The sequence below is a fragment of the Typopeltis vanoorti genome, chromosome 16 (assembly GCF_054136105.1).
Source record: "Typopeltis vanoorti isolate ZY-2024b chromosome 16, IOZ_Tvanoo_1.0, whole genome shotgun sequence".
NCBI lineage: Eukaryota > Metazoa > Arthropoda > Arachnida > Uropygi > Thelyphonidae > Typopeltis > Typopeltis vanoorti.
In genome coordinates, this window is record NC_143564.1 from 31628405 (window position 1) to 31651538 (window position 23134).

The 23134-nt window shown below is 34.1% G+C and overlaps 1 protein-coding gene across 4 annotated transcripts in view; it reads right to left on the reverse strand.

Annotated features, from left to right (window-relative positions):
* LOC150097930 (required for meiotic nuclear division protein 1 homolog) overlaps window positions 1–23134 on the reverse strand; it is a 171847-nt gene that overhangs the window by 47213 nt on the left and 101500 nt on the right. For all 4 annotated transcript variants that reach the window (XM_090406330.1, XM_090406333.1, XM_090406332.1 and 1 more), the window contains one exon: window positions 9383–9447. In XM_090406330.1, coding sequence (XP_090262456.1) covers window positions 9383–9447 — 65 coding nt within the window. The remainder of the gene's footprint in view (window positions 1–9382; window positions 9448–23134) is intronic.

The window sequence follows — 23134 nt, forward strand, 5'->3', positions numbered from 1 at the left end:
ACAAGAAGTAAGCCAGCCATATGAGCAAGCAGGATTTAGGGAAAACTTTTCTACAACAGATAACTGGAATACAATAAATCAAATTAGAGATCAACAGGACAAAATATATAATTGGGTGCTGCTATAATCCAGGGGGTATAAGGAGGAATGTAGATGGCATGCATTGGCAAACTTGCGTGATGAGTGCACGAGTAATTATTATGGCAATTTTAACTATGGGGATGAAGGGACTATTGCAGTTTATGTATGTGCAGAGAACTTATCAGTAACCAATTGTAACCAAGAACTGTCTCCACTTGGGGAAAGTGATCATGTAGTCAAGAAGAATGACCTGTATGGCAAGGAAGGCCAAAGCTAATTATGAGAGGAAGCCAGCTAATGAGTTGAACAGAAATCCTCAGGAGTTCTCTTGCTATGTAGCAAGTAAAAGGAGGAATAATTATGGAAGAATGAATTTTAAAAAGTGCTAATGGTAGGGAAGTAATAGAAGAAAATCAAATAGTTGAGTTACTAAGTGATAAAATTGCAAAGAGTATCATTTTGGTTGTCATTCTGCAATGCTGGATGTGACACTGACTGATTGGAGAATAGAGATGGAAGAAACAGAGGTGCAGAACCTAAATGCAAACATGGCCAGGGAGTTAGATGGCACATCAGCCCATGTGTTATGAGAATGTGCAAGAGAATTAGCATTTCCACTGACCAAGCTGTTTAATTTAAGTCTCAGTTCTGGTGAGGTTCTAATACAGTGGAAAGGGAACAAAATAGTCCCACTGCATAAAGGAGGCTCCAAGACAGAAGTAGCAAATATGTCACTCAGTATCTAAGAAGTGGTGGTCAAGATATTGGAGAAGTTGGTAAAAGTTAAAATTCAGGACTGGGTAGGAAATATGATACTTTATAAGGGGACACATGGCTTTGTGAGGGGTTAGGTCCTGCCTTAGTAAATTACTTATTTACTTTCTATAATAAAGTAACAGTGGAACTGGATAAAGGAAATGCTTACTCAGTGATACTGGCAAAGGCATAACTTTTTTTTTTTTGGTAGAGTGCAGGTAGGGAGAGAACAAGGTATCACTCATGAAAATCATGTAAGAATGTGGTTAACCAGGGTGTTAACCACATTCTTACACGATTTTGTGCTTGAAGGATGGTGAATGGGTGGAATGTGGAATGCATGCCAGAGATAGTCATGAGTGCTTCATTTGTGAATGAGTTTAAGGAGAAGTATGATAGCTATTGTATGAATAATGGCTGGTGTGTTAAAATATGGTCTCCTGTGATGAGTCTTCTGACTCCATGGAGATACACATATAATAATGATATTACCATTGAAAATTGACATCATAAGACCAAGAACTTAATGTACATTCTGAAATTAAAAGGCAAAGCTTAAGAATTAAAGATAAACAATAAATTACACGACAACCGCAGTAATTAACTTTAATGAAATGAAAGTACAGATATTTTGTACTGAAAATAACAGTACATCATCAGTGCGTAAAAACAAGCAAATCAAAGAAACAGGAATACAAGGTACATACAGCAGTTGGTGGTTTACCAAATAAAAACTGTTGCCACCTGCTAGAAATTAATATTGATAAATAATATTATTAAGAACTATTTTTGATGGTTACATAAAATAAGAATCTCGCAAACTTTAGGGGGAGGGAGAGAGAGAGACAATCATTCCGAATCAGATTTGGCCAATATAAAAGAGCTTTGCAACTCTCTTTGAAAGGGCATTCATATTTAAACCTGCTTCTATGGAGAAGATGAGCTTCATCCCACTGGATACTGTGTTTAGTGTCAATACTATATTATGCCAGACCAGACTTTTGAGGTTTCATGTATTAGATATAATACTGATGTTCATTAATTTTTTTTTTTCACAGAACGGCCTGTCTGTCCAACGTATGTTAGAATTTCACAAGATATCTGGTAAATGCAGCTAATGATAGAGGTGACAGTTTGTCTTTTGTGGATGGCAACAGATGAGAAATTTTGTTGATAGGGAAATATGTGGGAATGGGATGATACTTCTTCAAATTCTACCAATCAGTTCAGAGATGCCAGAAATATAAGAGATTGGAACCCTGTGGTCTGTTCAAGAATCCTGAGAATTGTGTATGTCTGGTAATCATTTCTTACTATGCTGTGTATAGTTTGTGCATATGTCAACCCTTTGATTTGCTTGCTCCTATGCACTGATGATTTCATACTATTTTCAGTATGAAATATCTGTAATTTCATTTCATTAAAGTTAATTACTGTGGTTTATTGTGTAATTTATTGTTTATAGTCATGCCACAGGTACCTTTAAAGATTAGAATTTGAATTAAATATATCAATTTTAATTATAAATTTTAATCATTAATAAAGGAGAATGGATATGAAAATCAAAGCAATTTGACAGGGAGAGAGTGTCAGTAAAAAATTTCAAAAACCTCAGGATCAAATTATTATTTTATTTACCATGGAATTGGATAATCCACAAACACCATGCATGGAACATGACAATCCACAAATTGCTACATATGGTAATTTCTTGATACATGTGGTTTCTGTTTAATATGATTGAAGACTATACACAGCAGAGTAAGAAATGATTACAGACATAAATTTGGAGAAAAGTACAAAGCTAATTAATAATGGTAAATACCAGATGGATTTCTGTTCGGGACATGGTCTAGTCATTACTAACACCATGCTCCAAAATATATGTACAAATTCACATGAAGAGAAAACACAAGAAATAAGAAGTCTCATTGACTGTTATTGTTGACAACAATATTTTCATGCTAGTTTGAAGCACAAGCGTATACGAAGGATTTGAAATAGGAAGTGATCACCATTTAGTTTTGAGCAGAATAAAATTGAATATTATATTGAAATGAAAAGTGTGAACAAAAATTTTAAAAGAATCAAAGTTGAAAAGCTTTCAAAGGTAATGTGCACATTCCAATATACTAAATATTATTCACTAAACAGCAAAAGAGTTCGAAAACAGGACCAAAAATCCTGGGGATTCAGACGGAGACAATGAAAAAAAAAAATTCATTAGAACAGAAAAATCAAACTCCATAGTGGACTCAGGACTCAGAAGAAGAAAGCATATTGAAAGTTCCTGGCAAGTAAGTCAACTTGCACTCTACACAAGTTGAAGAAATGCAAGAAAGCAAAGCACTGTATAAAAGTAGCTAGAGAAAAGTCATGGGAAGACTTTAGTAAGAACATAAAAAATAAATATCAGGAAGATAGTAAAATATTCTGGAGGTTATTGAAAAAGTTTAGAAATAGAGGAAAGAGTACTGTAAAAAATCAGAGATAATAAAGGTGACATGAAAACAGAAGATATTCTAGATGTCTGGAGTGATTACTTTGAAAGATTGCTAAATGAAACAAGCAATGGCAGTGTTAGAAAACATTCAAGAGGAATATATGTCAATACTTGAGGTAGAAAAAGCAATCAAAAACTTGAAATGTAGAAAGGAAGCTTGAGTAGATGATATTCAACCAGAAATGGTCAAATGTGGAGGTATGAAATCTGAAGGATTTCCTAACTAAACTGAATACCAGCTGTAAAAATTTGGTATGAAAATCAGCAATAAAAAGACAGACTATGAAAATAGGCAGGAACATTGAAAACATCAACTGCATTGCATATAGAGAACCTATAGAAGTAGTAAATATTTCAAATATTTAGGCACAATTTTAGTGAAGATAGCAAATGAAATATGGAAATAGACAACAGAATTAGCAAAGCTGGTATGGTAGAAAGTCAAGTGATAAATAAATTTATATGGAATAAGAGAGAAATCAGTCAAAACATAAACTAACTATATCTCACACAGTGTTCAATCCTTTTATTTCTAGTGGTTTCGGTGAATAACCACCTTTTTGAAGTTGGTTTCCTAGCAATCCAGTGGTTTCTCAGCATAACCGAAGCTTTTTCTTCTTGGTAATCAAAGGGTTAAACCAATTTAACTTATTGATCTGAGAGTGAACTGATTGCACCAATGGCAGAAGCGTGTTAAAAATCAAAATATTAGGAAAGAACTTGACATTGTTAGCATTCAGGAATACATTAATAGATATAATCTCAGGTGGCAGTCACTTAAACAGGGTGGCAGAGGAAAGGTTAACAAAACAATTATTTATTTATTTTTTTCTCCCAATATGGCAGGAAAAAGATCAAGATCTAGATGGAGTGATATAATGAGAAGTGCCTTGGAACTCAGTCTGAAATATAAGATTTAAAAAATATTGGAGTCTTGACAGATTAATCTGGAAGAAAACTGTCAATAGAAGTTAGTAAAGACATAGTAGTATCAAGATATCCTGCCCCCCCCCACTCAATGGTACATAATGGGAATTTGATGACAATGATACACAATGTGTCCGCTAAGTAACGAGATTGATTTTTTACAGGAGAGCCCTTCGAATAAAAGTAACAAATGTGTTTATAGTTTTGACTGATAGAGTGTGTTGTAACTGCAGGTACAACTTTTGAGTTGGGATATGAGTTCTGACACAGCAATTTTCGTGTAGCACTCATTGAAATAAGAGCGTATGAGTGGAATGTATCAGAAGTTGCATCATGGAGCAAAGAGCTGTGATAAAATTTTACTGTAAATTTGGAAAAACTCCTACAGAAATGTATACCAAGTGTCCTAAAACACATTTATAGCAATGACTGTATGAGCTGTGCACAGGTGTTCTGCTGGCTTTCAACTTTTAAAAAGGGGAGGGAGTCCCTGGAGGATGAACCATGCTAATGGACAGCCAGTTTCTACATAAACAAATGAAAATGTGTGAAAGTTAGGGAAATTGTTACCTAACTTTCTCCCCATGACAGATGAATAACCACTAGACTACTTGTTGTATAGCTTGGCATCAGTAAGGAAGTGGCCAGATTAATCTCAGAAAGAGATATGCACAAGAGAAAGATTTGTTTGAGGCCTGTGTCACACACTGACACATGAACAGAGAGAGAGAGAGAGAGAGAGAGAGAGAGAGAGAGAGAGAGAGAGAGAGAGAGAGAGAGAGAGAGAGAGAGCGTGAGCGAGCACTGGGTTGCATGATGTCAAAATTTCACCCATGCAGTTGATTAAGATCATGATGTGTTGCAAAGTACTGTCACCAATGAAAGTTGGTGTTTTCAGTTTGATCCGGAAATGAAATGCCATGGAACGTCTTCTCCCCAGCAGAAGAAAATCAGGTTGCAAAAACCATGTGTCAAGACAATGGTTATTGTTTTTTTCAATGCTACAGGAATTATCCACCAAGAATTTGTGCTTGAGGGCACCACAGTGAATGGTCAGTATTATTTAGGAGTAATGCAATGTCTGAATGCCCGCATGCAACATGTTAGGAAAGAATTATTCCACAACAGTTGGTTTCTGTTGCACGACAAAGTGCCGTGCCTGTGCACTGCTTGTGAAGCAGTTTCTACCTTCAAAGTCAATCTGTGTGATCAAACATCCCCCTATTTGCCAGATTTGGCTCCTGCAGACTTTTTCCTCTTCCCAAAGATGAAGGGGGGGGGGTGCCTTGAAAGGGGATCACTTCAGCAACATTGCGGACATCCAACACAGTGTGATCCAGACACTGAAGTAGGTTCCTGTTTAGGACTTCCACCATGCCTTCAAACACCTGCGTGACAGATGCAAATGTTGTATGGAGTTAAAGGGAGATTATTTCGAATCTGTGTAATTGACAATTCCAATATAATAATTGTTATCTCATTACTTAATGGACACACTATACACCAGTGTATATACCAGGTTTTTAATTTATACAATTATGTTAAAATAATAAAGTGAAAGTGTTGTCTTAAGCACCACACAGTCATAAATGTGTGGTGCTGAATTTATATAGCTGCATGAAGCAACAACGGAGAGATGAGATAGGCACATGTCTTGTTTGAGATCCTGTTTATATTGACCAATAAGGTACATTAATCGTCATACTTTCTGACAGAATACATTCTTCATGCCACTCATATTTATTATATGAACCAAATTAAAAAAATAAAATTTTTCAAACTAGAGGAAACATCACTTCTTTAAAGATAACTGAAAATTCAGGATAATCAAAGTCTCTTTCTTCTTCAGATTAGGGGTATCCCAAGTCATCATATGATGAAGGAGAGGAATAAGAACATATAGAAAAACTGTTACTTTGAATAAAATAAATCTATAAAATGCCATTATTTAGTTAATTTTATGTTTATTTAACAAATGAAATGGTAGTGGACAGAACTATAGCAACAGCAAATGAAGGATATGAGGGGCTTCTTCTGCTTTAGCCTCTTTCCATCGACTGTTGGATATAGGCCCTTCCCTTAACTTTCTAGTTCTGTCTTCAGCCAATGTCCACCGTCTCTTGTCAAACCTTTGTAAATCATCCCTCCATTTTTGTTCTTTGGTGAATGTTTCCATCTTTTGGTATCCACTCAGTGATTAATTTTGTCATCTTTCGTCTGGCAATTTACTAATATGGCCAACCCATCTCCATGCTTTACAACACTTTACAATATCTTTTACAACAGTCATGTCTCTAATTCTAGTACTTCTTACTCCCCTTTTTGTTATGTGGAGCATTCTTCTCTCCAAGGCTCTTGGGGCAACATGCAACCTGTCTTCCTGTTTTTTAGTTTGTTGTCCATGTCTCATTTCCATAGGTAGATAATAATGCATATATTAAATAGCTTTCTTTTTAGGCATACAGTAAATCACCTAACAGATAATCTTTATACAGCCAAAATGCTTTGTTTCTTTGTATGATTCTTCTAATTGTTTCTTTATCTTGTTTTTCCTTAAAATTAACAAACTGACCAAGTTAAATATAGTCCTCCACAATTTCAATGATTATCATATCAATATTGATTTCAGTTATATTAATCTTCAAAGCTTTTTTTTTCTTCTGCTTTCTCTGTAAGCAGAAAAAAAAGTGTCTTCTTTATTTTTTGTTAAAAGAACAGTGTCATCTGCAAAATGTAAGTAATTGATATTTTTTCCATTGATGTTAATTCCATCGTTTTCCCATGAGATATTCTTCTAATGTAACAAAATACAATCTGGGTGATATAGGATCTCCTTGCCTTAGTCCTTTCCGAGATCTTCTAGCTTTATACTGGCTGTTGAGTTTTGATATGCAGTTTTTAATAATCTGATATACTTTGCTGGGATGGCTTATTGTTTTAAGCTGTTTATTATTTCTGACTGATGTAGAGAATCAAAGGCTTTCTCAAAATTTAAAAATACTAAATATGCTGGAAGATATTCATTTGCTTTTTCTATTACTTGGTTAATTGTGTGGATATGATTCATTGTAGAGAATTTGCTCCAAATCCTGCTTGTTTGTATGGCTGTGCATCATCAAAAAAACTTTGTGATCCTATTTAATATAATGGATATTATTTTAATTGAGGGCTATATAGGTGTTGCGATTAATTAATACATCAATTAATGTGCAATAAGCAAAATCGCATTAAGTGAATACAATAAACAATAGGAATAATTATAATTCATCCATCAGTTAGTGTAAATTTGAAAAAAAAAATTGTAAGCTATATTAGAAGAAAAGATCATCAGAGTTAATAAAAACCAATTGCTTAAATTTTTATTTAATGTCTAAACATTTGATTGAGCTACTTTTTTTACAAAAAAATTAAATAAAGATGTTTGAATAGTGCTTGACTTTTTCATCTTGTCATTCAATTTGCGATAGCTGGTGATAACTCTATCAAGATTTTGGCGGACTTCGAAGCTTTGTTCCATATCAGGATTGGAATCAAACAAAATTTCCTTAGCATGCTCAATGTGATTGAAAACTAGCTCAAGTTCTTTTGCAGTTAAGTTTTTAGTCATAACATTCTCTTCTTGTTTGTCCTCTTTATCTTCTTCTTCATATGCAAGGTGTTCTTCTAGTTGAAAAAGATCATTCTCGCTTAACTGTCTGAATGAGAATCGAACAAGTTTCTTACATTTTATTATTCAGTTCATTACATGCAAGTTCTTTTCCATTGTGCTGATTTCTTCAATAACGTTAGATCTTGGATTTTGCGTATGATAAACTAAACATAGGCTTGAATTTAAATTCACCTTCTGCATTGCCTCCTAATAAAAGCATAAGATGATCTTTAGATACTTTATATCCTGGTAGAGATGCTTCAGTTTTAGCTATTAAAGTTTTTGTTGGCATACACTTCCAAACGTTTCATCAACATTGAATATTTGATGATCATCATAATCACCAACCTGAATTATCCTTTGCAATTCTTCAGGAAACTTGGCTGTAGAATTTTTATCAGCACTAGCAGATTCCCAAGTTATTCTAACGTTATGCAGTCCAGTTCGATTTTTAAAATGGTCAAATCATCCTAAACTCACAGTAAAGCTTTCACATTTCTCTTGAAATTTGGTCTCTTTCAATGATGTAAAAACATTAAGAGCTTTTGCCTGAATATTCCTTGTACTAAGAGGTATTCTTTTTTGGTTACAATCCTCAATCCAGAGTGATAGAAGACATTCCATCTCGATCATTAAATGGCTTCTATTTTGGGATCTGCATGCTTAAAGAAGTAGTAGCAACATTTCCTTGTTCTTAGTATTCTTTGCTCTTATTTAATATAGTCCGAACTGTAGACTCACTGTATCCCAGGTCTCGCACAATCATTGTATTACTAGCACCACTTTCATGTCTCTTAATGACTTCCAGCTTTTCCTCTAACGTAATTACTTTTCTTCTGTTTTTATTGCTGCTGCTTTCTTTATCAGTCTTTCTCTTTTCCATATCAGGAGTTGAATACAATAAAGCCTTATAGGTATCTACTAAATGAAAGCAAAATGAAGGAAAAGTGACTGAGCAAGAGAACAGAGTTTGCATGTGTACTTACAATGATAGCTTTGAGTCAACTGCCGAATGTTGCCGACCACCACCCGCAGTATTGCCACTGCCTGCTACATTGACAAGTGATGTCACTTGCTGCAGATTGCCGACAAAAAATTTCGCGTAATATAAAAAAATCACAGTAACTGATTAATCACTCGCTTAAAGCGGGAAATAGTATAATTTCCCTCAATCACACTAACTGATTATTGCGCATATCGAATTTGCATTAAGCGAGGGTTTTCTGTATTATTTATGTTTTAACTCACGCATTCTGTGTCTTGGAACTGAGGTTCAGAGTTGCTTCCTTATACCATCATTTCTTATGGATGTTAGTTGCTGAGTTATGGATTTTTAATTTATATGTGGTTCAGGAACACACCTGTTGCATAAATTATAAATTAAGCCAAATTTTTTAACACTCTTCATAAATTTTGTGGAAATAATCCCACAGAAGTCAGAAACCTTTTTTTTTTTATAAGCTTACCTCTGTTATAAATTCAATACTGTCCACATAGCCATCTAGAGATGCTTCCCACATTGCTAGCTTCACTGCATGAGAGAGAGGGGGAAAAAATAATATATATATATATTTTACACATACATACATACATACATACATATATGTTAAAAAATTAACAAAGTCGAAGATATTTGTTATATAATAGTAGCAACTTGTAACAGTGGGAAAATCAGTTATATTTTCATTAAGTTTTAAAAAGTTCTTTAGATTATACTTTAAATTAATTGTCATTAAAAGTTAATTCTTCCTTGTGTTATTATAATCAAGTGCATTTTATGATATATCTTCAACTACCATTAGAGAATAAAGGGAAGAAATGAAAGAATGCCAATTTTTCATTCAAAGATGAACAGTAAATCCATAACAAAGAAATATGTTGTAAACTGTAACAAACTTTAAGTTGATATACTTAATACAGCAAGTGAAAACGATTTTCAAGCATTAAGTAAATGTGGGGAAAGGAAAGAGTTAACCTATTATTTGACGCTGAATCAATTAATTAAAACACCACATGTGTGTGTGTGTGTGCATGCACACACACACACACATGGAAATCAATGAGAACAATCATAACAACAATGAAAAATCATTTATACCATCACATGATATTACTTTGTTAGAATGATTATATATTTTTTATAGATATTTCTCTTATTCTTCTTTCTTGTCTATCATCTGACAAGTAAGAAAGAAGAAGCAGAGAAATATCTATAAACAATATGTAATAATATCATGTGATGGTATAAGTGATTTTTCATTGTTGGCATGATTGATCTCATTGACTTGTACATGTGCGTGCACACATACAGTATTTTAATTAATTGATTCAAAGTCAAATAATAGGTTAAGGCTTTCTTTCCCAACATTTCCTTAATTCTTGAAAATATGTTTTCACTTATTGTATTAAGTATACTAATTTAAAGTTTGTTACAGTTTACAACATATTTCTTTGTGATTTTTCATTGTTGGCATGATTATTCTCATTGACTTGTATACACACGCGTGCACACAGATTTTACATACATATATATTTTTTAGAGCTATTTCTCTTCTTCTTTCTTTTATTATAGATATTTTAAATAGATATTATTTTTATATTTATTCCTTTTCTTCTTTCTCATCCAACAGATGATGGATCGAGTCCACTATGAACAAATCTTTGGCATCAGGCTCTATTTCTGGCCATTTCTGTCATGACTCTCTCTCTCTCTCTCTCTGAACTTCAATAACTGTGACCTTTCCTTCAAAGACTGCAACCAAGTTCTTTTTGATCTCCCTCTTGATTGTCTTCCTCCAGTGATTCCATTCAAGACTGTGTTTGTTAATTTCACAGAGGACATTCTCTGGAGATGTCCAAACCATCTCAAGTGTTGTTTAATTGTGGTTCATTTGTTTTGTGTTCTGACCAGTGAATGTTATTTATTTTTCTTAAGCATTTCATTTAAAATGCTCTATTTTCTGCATTGCTTTCTGATTGAGTCTCCATATGTTGCTGTAGGTATAACAATGTTTTTACAGCGTTTTAGTTTCAGATTTTTGAAATGCTGTTATTTTTCCATATTTTGTTTCATTTATTCATATCCTATGTTAGGTTTGTATTTTACTATTTCTGTATTGTCAAGGTTATGAATAAGACTGCCAACATATGCAAATTGTGAATTGCTTTACCTGTTCAATTGAAATTTTTCTTCATCCCTTTCTGTTTTCATTGTTTTTGTTTTGCTTAGATTGATTTTCCTTCCAAAAGTTTTGCATTCTGCATATACAGCATATAAATTCTTCTTTTCAGTATTCTGCATTCTTCTTTATAGTATAAAATTTTTATTGTTTTTCCCAATTGTGTTCTATATTCTTCAAGAATAATAATATTGTCTACATATTTAATATGGTTAATATTCATGCAATTTATTTGTAGATTTTAGATGAGAGTCTTCAAGGTAGTGTAGTAGTTGATGGTTCTTTCCATTACTTTAGAAAGAATTGAGGTGAGAGAAATTAGATGGTAGTTTGAAAATAAAGATTTGTCATCCTTCTTAGGAATAGGTTGTATATGGGCTAATTTCCAGACTGCAGGATAGATACCAGTGGAATAAGAAAATGTAAATAGATAACATGGAGTGGGAGACAACTTTGGAGCACAGACCTTTAGAACAATTGGAGGAATGTCACCAGGGCCAGGAGACTTTTCTGGCATCCAATTTGGGCAAAATTTTTCTGATCTCTTTCTGGTAAAAGGTCAAATGTAGTGTAGATTGTTTGGAATGGCTAGGGTGCATTTACCATGATCAGCTATGCAAGAATTGGATGAGAAGTTGGAAGCCAAGGGGTTGGCTTTTTCTGTGAATAATGATGCAATAGTACCATCTAAATGTAATAGTGGTGGGAATAGTGTTGCTTCACTTTTATATTTTTCAGTCATCTAAGTCACAAAGCTGAATAATTGGAATAAGGCCTTCATATAGCTACAGGAGAACAGACCAGAGCTTCTGACCTTAATGTCCAATCCTCTGCATCCCATGGTGCACCCCATAAGATATCTACATGAAAATGAATGAACAAGGATGAGCTGGCAGTTTAGGATTTAGCTGACCAAACTGTATTCTGCACTGGCTTCACCAAACACAATGTGATGATACAACAAAATAAAATGCCATGCTGGATGAGTGTTGCCTAGTTAAACAAGGACTCTGCTGTTTAATAGTCACAATTAGTAGTAGTCATTAGTAGTCACAATAGAAACAAAACAGAAGAAATTAACAAAAAGCAGTAATAAAAATTCACAAACTAAACTATAATGACAGGCTTCAAATAAGTTCAAAAGAAAAACAGACGATTCTTTTAGATGATTATTTCATGGTGAAAATGGGTAATTAGAAAATGAGGCCAGCGAAGCAAGGGTCTATCTTTGACCATAAATTTTGAAAAATATTTGATGCAAACTTACAAGAATCTTAGAAAACACTGGACTGGAATAAAAAACATATACTGGAATCATCAATCTGCAATAAAAATAGAACACACTTCCACAATAGAGATATAAAAAGAGGGGTCTGAGAGGGACATGTATTAACACCATTGCTGTTCGGAATTTTCTTGGATAGGGTGAAAGGGTCATGTAAGAAAGTGAAACAAAAAAAAGGCATCCTAATTGGTGGAAGAAAAATAAATAACCAGACAATACAGTACTAAATGCTGAGAAAGAACAGGAGCTGCAAAATATAATTAATAAACTAAAACAATCGCAATTATCTTTGTTTATTAAATTTGGACTAAAAATAAGATAAAGATGAACAAAAACCTAAACATAACCATAAAATGTCATCCTCCATAGAACAAGTAGACAGATTTACATATCTAGGAAGTCTAAACACTTATGATGGAAAATGTGAACAAGAAATAAAAATACAAAGAGCCAAATCGTTCTTAACATGAAACAAATGCTAAAAAAAAAAAGTTAATATAAATACAATAATATGACTGATGACTTTCTATGTGTTTCTACATTAATGTATACCTCAGAAACAGAGAATTGGAAAAGATATGAAAAAAAAAAGATAGATCAGGATATGTAGTTACTAATGAATTATGCAGATTAAGCTAGATAGAAAAGTAACAAACAAATAAGTACATGAAAGAACAAACTAAAAAAGAAGCTTAATGAATAAGATAAGGGAGAAGAAAATCTCCAGATCTTTAGAGTTGCACAAGGCAGGAATAAGTGGAAGACCTTGCTGCTAACTTCCAGATTGGAGATAGCACCTGTATGAATAATGAATTCCTTTGTATTAAAAGAATTTATAATGAAATTTGGTACTTAGAATCATTACTAAAATTTGTCATTCTATTTCATATGAATCATTTTAATAGCAAAGTCAGGCAAAACAAAATCATGTGTATAGCATATAAGCCAGTTTCTCAACCTTCTTTCATGTGTACCCCATTTTTTAATATTAGTTTTTGTGGTGTATCCCACCTTCTCCCCTTGCAATTCTTGTGTTGAGACACTGACAAAACCCATAAAATTTAGCAAAACAACAACAACTAGGAATTAATTAAAATTTTTAAATATTCATACAAATTTAAATACTTGATTATATAGAGAAACCTGTGGAGAATTCACGACTAAATTTAACACACGTGAACCACAGTAGCAGGTTTTTTGTTACATAAATATTTTGTTCTAGGTATCTTAGGACATCATCAGTACAGTAGAACAATACTAGGAATGACACAAAGGATAGGGCGCGTACATACAATGGAATCCAAATTGCGTGCAGTGGCACGTTGCAGCCTGAACTTAAATTAAATTAAATTGAATTAAATTAAGTTATTTTTACACAATTTTATATGACAATTTCCCATACTTTAGGGATGGCAAGAACATCACAGTTTAGATTTGGTCTGTGAAGTAGGGCTTCAGCACTTTCTTTATATAAGCGTTCATATTTATATGAAGATCTGTGTAAGAGTTTTGTCTTTTCCCACTAGATCTTGTGGGAAAAGACAAAACTCCTACACAGATCTTCATCTAAAGGACAAGCTCCCACATCTCAGCTATCCAGGTTCTACCAGATTCCCTGCTCGTGTGGATTATCATATTTTGGACAAACAGGAAGATCTGCTCAGGTCCGGTTAGAAGAACACCAGTCGTACATCTAGTACCTTGAACCCGAACGGTCTGGAATTGCAGAACATGCCATCAACACCAGACATAGAGTTAAGTGGAACAAGACAAAAGTAATTCACAAAAGTCAGTTCCTAATGAAACGGCTATACAAAGAAACATGTGAAACATTACTTCACTCCACTAACCTAAACAGATCCGATGGTTTACATTTTTTCTCCCCCTGTGGGAGATAGTACTTTATAAAGCAGCAAATCTTTACTAGCATATAATTGTATTAAAAAAAAAATTAGTTTTTTTAATTATGTTAATTGAATAATTAAATAATTATTATTTAATAATTAAATAACTAAATAATTAAATTTAAATAATTAAAAAAAAAATAATTTAAATAAATTTAGGAAATTTAACCTTAGCTACTTAGGTGGCGCTTTGTGAATATAACAGTTATTGTTTAATTAGCTTTGTACCTATACTGATGATGCCTGTGATACTCAGGTGAAAATTCTACGAATAAAGAATAATTGACGTGAGTTAATTCCGTTATTATAATAGTTAGTAATAAAAAACCTACTACTGTGGTTCACGTATGTTAAATTTAGTCAAATTTAAATAGGTCATCAAATATTTCAAAAATTGTATAGATTTGGCATCACTGCACAGACAGTTGAATCGTATTGCCTTTTGGAAACATTTGCGATTTTCATCACAGGAAGTCTTGAATGTTCTGGAAATGTTTCTGCGAGTAAAAATAAGACTTGAAATGGCAAGACGGCAGTAACACTGCGACAGTGACCAACTGTGAGAAGTCGATGGTCACCGTTATTTTACTCCTGTTCACAACTACTACGATACACGGTATAAAAACAATCTTTTCTAGAGTAGAAGATAGATATATTTTTAATTGGATGTAAGTGGGCATCTGACAACTGTGGAGCATTGACGTCAACAAATTCAGGTTCAGAGAATATCACTCTGAAAGTAAAATCAAGAAAGTATGCAGCAGGATATTTAGATTTCGGTTTTACAAAGACTGAACTAAATGATGAAAAAAGATCACTGTGTGTTATTTATTCGAAAGTTTTGGCAACTGATAGCATGAAATTGAATAAACTTAAAAGACATTTGGAAATACTTCGTAAGGAGTATGTTAACAAACCTCAAGAGGTCTTTTGCTGCCAAACTGAAATGTTTTGAAAAGCAAAAATTTAGCATTGAAAAAGCTTTGTCTGTAAACAAAAAAAAAAAAAAAGCTTTACTAGCTTCTTACAAAGTTGCATATAAAATAGCTAGGTGCAAAAAGCCCCCACACTATCGGAGAAGACCTAATTCTGCCAGCTGCGATTGATATCGTGGACACTATGCTTGGAGAAAGTTTTACTAAACAACTACAGTGCATACCTCTATCAAATGATACTGTTGCTCAACAAATTGATATATATGTGAAGATATGACAACATTTGTCAAAGCTTTGTGACCAATTATTCTCAATTCAGCTTGACGAGGCAACAGATAGCAACAAGGATTGTTATTAATTTGCTTATGTTGTTCAATTTTGCGAGGGATTATCGGTATTTGAAGAGTTATTGTTTTGTAAACTAATAGAAAGAAGAGCCACAACACCAGAATTGTTCAAAATATTGGACAATTTTATATGCAAGACAAACATACAGTGGAAAAATTATGTTGGAATTTGCACTGATGGTGCTTGAGTTATGTCTAGAAGATTTAAAAGTTTACAAGCCCTTATGAGAGGAAAAATCCCCACAATGGATTTGGACATATTGCATGATTCATAGAGAAGTTCTTGCTGCAAAGGAAATGAGTCCTGGTCTAAACATTGTGTTAATAACAGTTATAACCATGGTGAATTATATAAAAATGAGACCCTTAAAATCAAGACTGTGTTTCTGAACTTTGCAAAGACATGGCTGGAGCAGAACATTCAGCGTTACTATTTTACTGCGAGACAAAATGGTTTTCATAGGGAAAATGTTTACAACGTGTTTATGAATTAAGAGATGAAATAGCAATCTTCTTGAAAGAGGAAAATCACTGAAGAAGCAGAGAAGTTTAGAGAACACTTATTTGTGATGAAATTGAGCTACTTAGTGGACATATTCGAGAAATTAAATATATTAAACCTGCAACTCCAAGGAAAAATACACATATCTTAGAGATGAATGACAAAGTTAATGCTTTTTGTAAAAAAACCAGAGTTATGAAACAAAAAGGTAAAGCAACAAAAATTAGAAATGTTTGCAAATGTAGATGAATTTATCAAAACCTACAAAGCAGAAGAGCAACACATCAAAGTTTTAGTAATTTAATAAGCCGAAAGGCTATTTTACCAGCGAATATGTTAATAGAAAGGGGGATGGTAAATCCCTTTATGTTTTTATAGCCAGGTACGAAACTCGGATCGAAATCCATCGAAATCCATAGAGTTTCATGCCAGAAAAACTATCGGCGAGCCCAAGTGTAAATGATCACTTGGGTAGTACACACCAGGGCAACTCCATGCAAAGGTATATACATCTCTTAGGAGCTGGGTTTTACATTATGAGAGAATATTAAAGTTAGTGACGGATCTTGCTCCACCTTTGCATGGAGTTGCTCTGTTGTTGTACTACCCAAGTGATCATTTACACTTGGGCTCGCCGATAGTTTTTTCGGCATGAAACTCTATGGATTTCGATCCGAGTTTCATACCTGGCTATAAAAACATAAAGGGATTTACCATCCCCCTTTCCATTAACATATTTGGCGGTAAAATAGCCTTTCGGCTTATTAAATTAGTAATTAACAATAAATATAGGAGTACACCACTTTGGCAATTCGATAGTAGAGGTATGTAAGTCCGTGTTCACTTAAAACCTTGATATTCCAGGTCTACCTACTCACTGATGAGACCTCAAAAAAGGTTGAAACCGGTCTGGGTAGTGACCTCTTCTCATAATGTACAGGGTGTTCGGGATAAATTTGACAGTTTCGTAAGGAAAAAGAAAATCTTCTTTGTATCTATTAAATTTAATGAATTGACAAAAAAACATTACAGGCAGAGTTAATTACAATACTATCAACAAGATTTACTCAAAATAACCACCATTAGCATCGATCACAGCTTCAATTCTGCTTCGGAACCTCGAACAAGCTGATGCTACAGTCTCCCTGGGAAGGGCCGCAAAAACTGTTTTAATTTTATCCATTAACTGGGCTTTTGTATTGCTGGAAGTGCGATTGGTGTCTTTTTCAACTGCGCCCCATACAAAATAATCCATGGGGTTAAGGTCTGGGGAGTTTGGAGACCAAACATTTGGACTGGTGAAGTCGTAGAAATTTTCAGACAACCATTTTTGACTTTTCCCAGAGGTGTGGCAAGGGGCCGAATCCTGCTGCCATACATACGGCCTACCATTGTTATCCAGGGCTTGACTACAGTTAGCAACTCCACGAACAAAGCCCGAATTCCAATGCCAGGGTTCTTCAACACCTGTTCCTGCAGATTTGCGAGGAATTCTGCTGTACGAACGCAATCAGATCGTCTGCTAGGGATCTTTCTTCTTGCTACATCCTCGTAGTCACCATTGCAAGTCTCTAGTTCATGCCTGATTGTTTTTACTGTATTCAGGGAGCATTGGGCAGCAGTCGTAATATCCTTATTTTGATGGCAGGCACGAATCATCATGATACAAGTTATTCTCTTCCATGATTCAGGTGGGTTCCAGCTATCCATCCTTTCTGACATCTTGTATATGAATGAAGAAGGGTCCAAACTTTTAAATGAAGAGAAGTGTGTGTTAATACATGTAACTTACGGAAAAATATAATTAATTATAAATACAGGGTGTTCGGGATAAATTTGACATATTTATAATTAATTATATTTTTCCGTAAGTTACATGTATTAACACACACTTCTCTTCATTTAAAAGTTTGGACCCTTCTTCATTCATATACAAGATGTCAGAAAGGATGGATAGCTGGAACCCACCTGAATCATGGAAGAGAATAACTTGTATCATGATGATTCGTGCCCGCCATCAAAATAAGGATATTACGACTGCTGCCCAATGCTCCCTGAATACAGTAAAAACAATCAGGCATGAACTAGAGACTTGCAATGGTGACTACGAGGATGTAGCAAGAAGAAAGATCCCTAGCAGACGATCTGATTGCGTTCGTACAGCAGAATTCCTCGCAAATCTGCAGGAACAGGTGTTGAAGAACCCTGGCATTGGAATTCGGGCTTTGTTCGTGGAGTTGCTAACTGTAGTCAAGCCCTGGATAACAAGGGTAGCCAATGGTAGGCCGTATGTATGGCAGCAGGATTCGGCCCCTTGCCACACCTCTGGGAAAAGTCAAAAATGGTTGTCTGAAAATTTCTACGACTTCACCAGTCCAAATGTTTGGCCTCCAAACTCCCCAGACCTTAACCCCATGGATTATTTTGTATGGGGCGCAGTTGAAAAAGACACCAATCGCACTTCCAGTAATACAAAAGCCCAGTTAATGGATAAAATTAAAACAGTTTTTGCGGCCCTTCCCAGGGAGACTGTAGCATCAGCTTGTTCGAGGTTCCGAAGCAGAATTGAAGCTGTGATCGATGCTAATGGTGGTTATTTTGAGTAAATCTTGTTGATAGTATTGTAATTAACTCTGCCTGTAATGTTTTTTTGTCAATTCATTAAATTTAATAGATACAAAGAAGATTTTCTTTTTCCTTACGAAACTGTCAAATTTATCCCGAACACCCTGTATGTCAAATTTATCCCGAACACCCTGTAAAACAATATTTATATACATCTCTTAGGAGCTGGGTTTTACATTAAAGTTAGTGACGGAGCTTACTCCACCTTTGCATGGAGTTGCCCTGGTGTTGTACTTCTCAAGTGATCATTTACACTTGGGCTTGCCGACAGTTTTTTCGGCATGAAACTCTATGGATTTCGATCCGAGTTTCGTACCCGGCTATAAAAACAAAAAGAGATTTACATTCCCCTTTCTATTAACATCAAAGTTTTATTTGCAACTATTAAAAATCATTTAACAATGTTGACGAAGAATTGTAGAAACTATTTTAAAACTGACGACAACATAATGACAATGTACGAGCGGGTCAGAAACCCATTTCAAATTATCCCTGAAGGTTTCTTAATTGAAGAAGAGGAACAATTTATAGACTTCATGTCAAGTGCTGAAATCAAAAGACAATTTGCATTTAAATCGCTGTTTGAATTTTGGGGCAGGTGTTGATGATGAATTTTCTGCACTAAAGTCAAGAGCTTTTTGTGCACTTTTGCCATTTCCAACATTTTCTTTCTTCTTCTTTTCAGTCCACTGCTGGATGAAGGCCTCCTCCAGTTCTTTCCACCTTTCTCTGTTCTTGGCAATGGTTGACCAATTTTCCCAACAAAAATTGACACTTCATCACTCCACCTTCTTTTAGGATGTCCTCGGCCTCGGCTTTTAGGTGAAGAATGATGTCAGTGATGTGAGTCTGGCTTCTTATCCAGGTGTTTAGCTTCTTATCTTTTAATGTGATACCTAGCATCAACCTCTCCATTTTTCTTTGATTTGTTGTTAGTTTATTTGCCAGTACATTTGTTAGTGACCAAGTTTCACAACCATATAAGATGACTGGAAGTATACACTGGTTAAATGGGAGATAATTTTTCTTCCTTTTTAAACAGAGTGGGAGATCATTATTTTGAAAAATGCTTTTCAATTTTCTGAATGCACTCCAAGCAAATTGAACTCTCCTATTTATTTCCTTTTGGAGTCCACAGTTTAGATCAATGAGATGACCTAAGTATGTATATGAAGAGACTCTTTCCAAGAAATTGTGTTCAATTACAGTAAAACCCTGAAGTTACATGGTAGGTGGGACCAACAAAAAGCGCGTAAGTCGAATTCGCGTAACTCGGGGTATAATTTTGCATGTAATTTATATATACAAACATACAATTGAGACCAAAGGTTACAAAAACACCAATATTTTTTAAGAAATATAATCATAATTGTAGTTTTTCATACATAAAAAAAAGAAAGTTATTTCGATGTCGATGGTTTCATAAAATCTAATAGATTCGTCTGATGGCATAATGTCTTTTTTTTGTCACGCACAATTTCTTCATAGCAGCTAATGATTTTTTTATTCCTTGCCTTATGGCTACAATTCGTTCCTCGTTAGAATCTATGTCCTCCAAAATCTGTAAACCTTTCTTTTATGATTGTTCATACTGTGGATTCCTGTAGTTCAAACTTCTTTGCTAGCTCACAAATTTTCATTCTGCCTACAAAATCCTTAATAATGTTGAGTTTTGTTTCCAAAGTCAATGTTTTTCTTTTCTTGATAGCTGTAGAAGAATCGGACTTGCTTTTTTTGGATGACATTATTATTTTTTATGTGATAAAATTTTTATCAAGAACATAACATTAAACAATCACAAGGTTTGTAGACTATAAAAATCACGTATGAATGGAGACCGTGCGAAACATATCAGTGCTTGTTCTCAGCATATGTGACACTGGCGAATGCGGCTGGCACCTGAAAGATATGACTAGTGGTGAGGTGTGAAGCAGGATGGGAATACGTACATATAAGAAACCACGTAACTCTGGATTCGCGTAAGTTGGGGTATGACTGTATTATGTTTTTTGGTGTTACAAACGATTAAACATGATTTTAGTTTTTTTCCTGTTTATTTTTAGACCGACTTTTCTGCTTTCATGATATAGGTCTTATGTGATTATATTAAGGTCTTCTGGAGTGTTTGCAAAAATTATGATATCATCTGCATATCTTAGGTGTGTTAAGTTTCTGTTATTAATTCATTTTAAAAATTTTATGGAATTTACAACCGTGTTACAAAAACTTTTTTATTATCCCGATGTTTCGATCTTCAGATCAAGATCATCATCTGGAGCGTACATAAGTATACAGAACAAGCCGAGTTACATCATTAACTGTAAGCCAGAGAAACAATGATTTGATCACATGTTATTCTACTGGCCTCTGGTGAATAAATAAAAAAAAAAAAATTTAAAAAAAAATTAAAAATTAAAAATAAATATAAAATTAAATAATTTATTTTTTTTTTTTTAATACATCAAGCTAAATTCTATTTTTACAATGACAGGAATAAACATTCTTTTAGATGGTTTTCTTTCAGAAACAATTGGTGTCCTATTTTTAGTATTACAATTCCTATTTTTGATTTACAATACTGGGTTTTCTACAGTCCTGTTAATAGTTGTTCTTGGTAAGGAAGGTCAAATATATGCCTTCCATATGTTTGGAATTTTTAAACCATCATTGTTGTTCAGATTGGGGTGGTTGCTGATAATCTCGCAGGCTTCCTTGAATTTCTGTTCATACCATGTTCTAGTGTGATGTAGACAGCTGGTGGTTTTCCAGTCAATTCTGTGTAAAGTATTCAGGGCATGATCTGAAAGGCCAGCTTCACCATAATTATTATATTTCAGTGGCGCACCCAGAGGGGGGGACCAAGGGGCCCGGCACCCTCCAAAGAAAAGGAAAAAACACTAGAAAAATTCCCAAAAATCTTTTCCTAATTAAAATTCATTTTTTGTATTTATGTTGTGTGCTACTTATGAATTAGAGATCACTGCAGATGCTCAGTTATAGATCGTATGCGATGTGTAGTGTGTATTCGCAAAACGTCTACTCAACTCGCCCCCCCCCCCAAAAGGTTAAATCCTGAGCGCTCGGCCCCCTCCAAGATTAAATCATGAGTGCGCCACTGTTATATTTAATGTGTCGTTTATGTTCTTTTTGTCTAATAGGAATAGTGCGTCCTGTTTCTCCTATATATGGTATGTTGCAAGTACAGTAAATCCGGTATACTCTAGAGTGAGCTAGTGGAGGGAGTGGGTCTTTGGATGAGTTGAGTAAGTTTTTTAATTTTGCAGGAGGTTTAAAGGTGGCTTTGAGGTTGTACTTTTGTAGTACTCTGTTTATTTTGTCTGATATTCCTTTAATGTAGGGAATGGTTATAGTTTTACTGTAGTATGGTTTGTCTTTGTTTTTTATTGTGGTTTTGTAGAGAATTTTGTTTATAGTATTTTGGCTGTATCCGTTTTTTTGTAGATTATTACTGATAATTTTAAACTCGTCTTTCAATGCCTGTTCACTGGAACAAATCGTCTGAGCTCTGTTTTATTTCATCTGAAGTGAATGGGGGGGGTGAATTCTATATTCGACGGAGAAGAGTTATTTATATTGATTTATCTATTGAAAGATCACTACAGAGTTCTTTATAAAATTCTTCTAGCCTGATTAGGATTTATTCTTGGTTCCTTATTGTAGTTCCATTCTTATCTTTTATTGCAGTTATCTGACTTTTGTCAACTGATAAATATTTTTCTTGTTTACAATTGTTTCTTTTATTTTTTTTAGTGTTATAAGATCTTATTTCATTTCTCATCTTTTTCCACTGTTTTGCATAGTTCTGCATATTCTATTTTAGAAATTAGGTTTTTGTCTTGTTTTATATTTCATCTCTTGTTTGTTGCTTTTGAATTAACTGGCTGCTGAGATTATTATTTCCATTAGGTTTTTGCTTATTTTATTTGTCTTCTTCTTCATATATATTTATTAAGTCTAGTTTTTGATTAAGTTTTTCTTTGTAATCCATCTTCTTGTTTTCAATAGGTTTTAAGTAAAAATTCTTGATTTTTTGTTCTTTAGCCATTTTATTCTTTCCAATTTAGGGTTTATTTTAATTTTGGCTCTCACTAGTCGGTTCCTGTTTTTACTTGATTTATTAATACTGAGGTATCTTGAACTATTTCTTTATTATCATCATCAAATTCCTGACATGTACCCACAAGGGGTGTACAGGATATAATAGAACTACATGAAAAATTTACATCATTACAAACTTCCTATCTACAATTTTCCTCCAAATCAGTCTGTTACGTGTCAAGACTCCAACATTATCAGATCTTATATTTCAATTGTCTATGGCACTTTTACCGTATCCATCCACCTATATCTTGGTCTTCCTCTGGGTCGTTTTCCTGCCAACCTCGCAGAGAACACTTGTTTTGCTAATCTTTCCTCACTC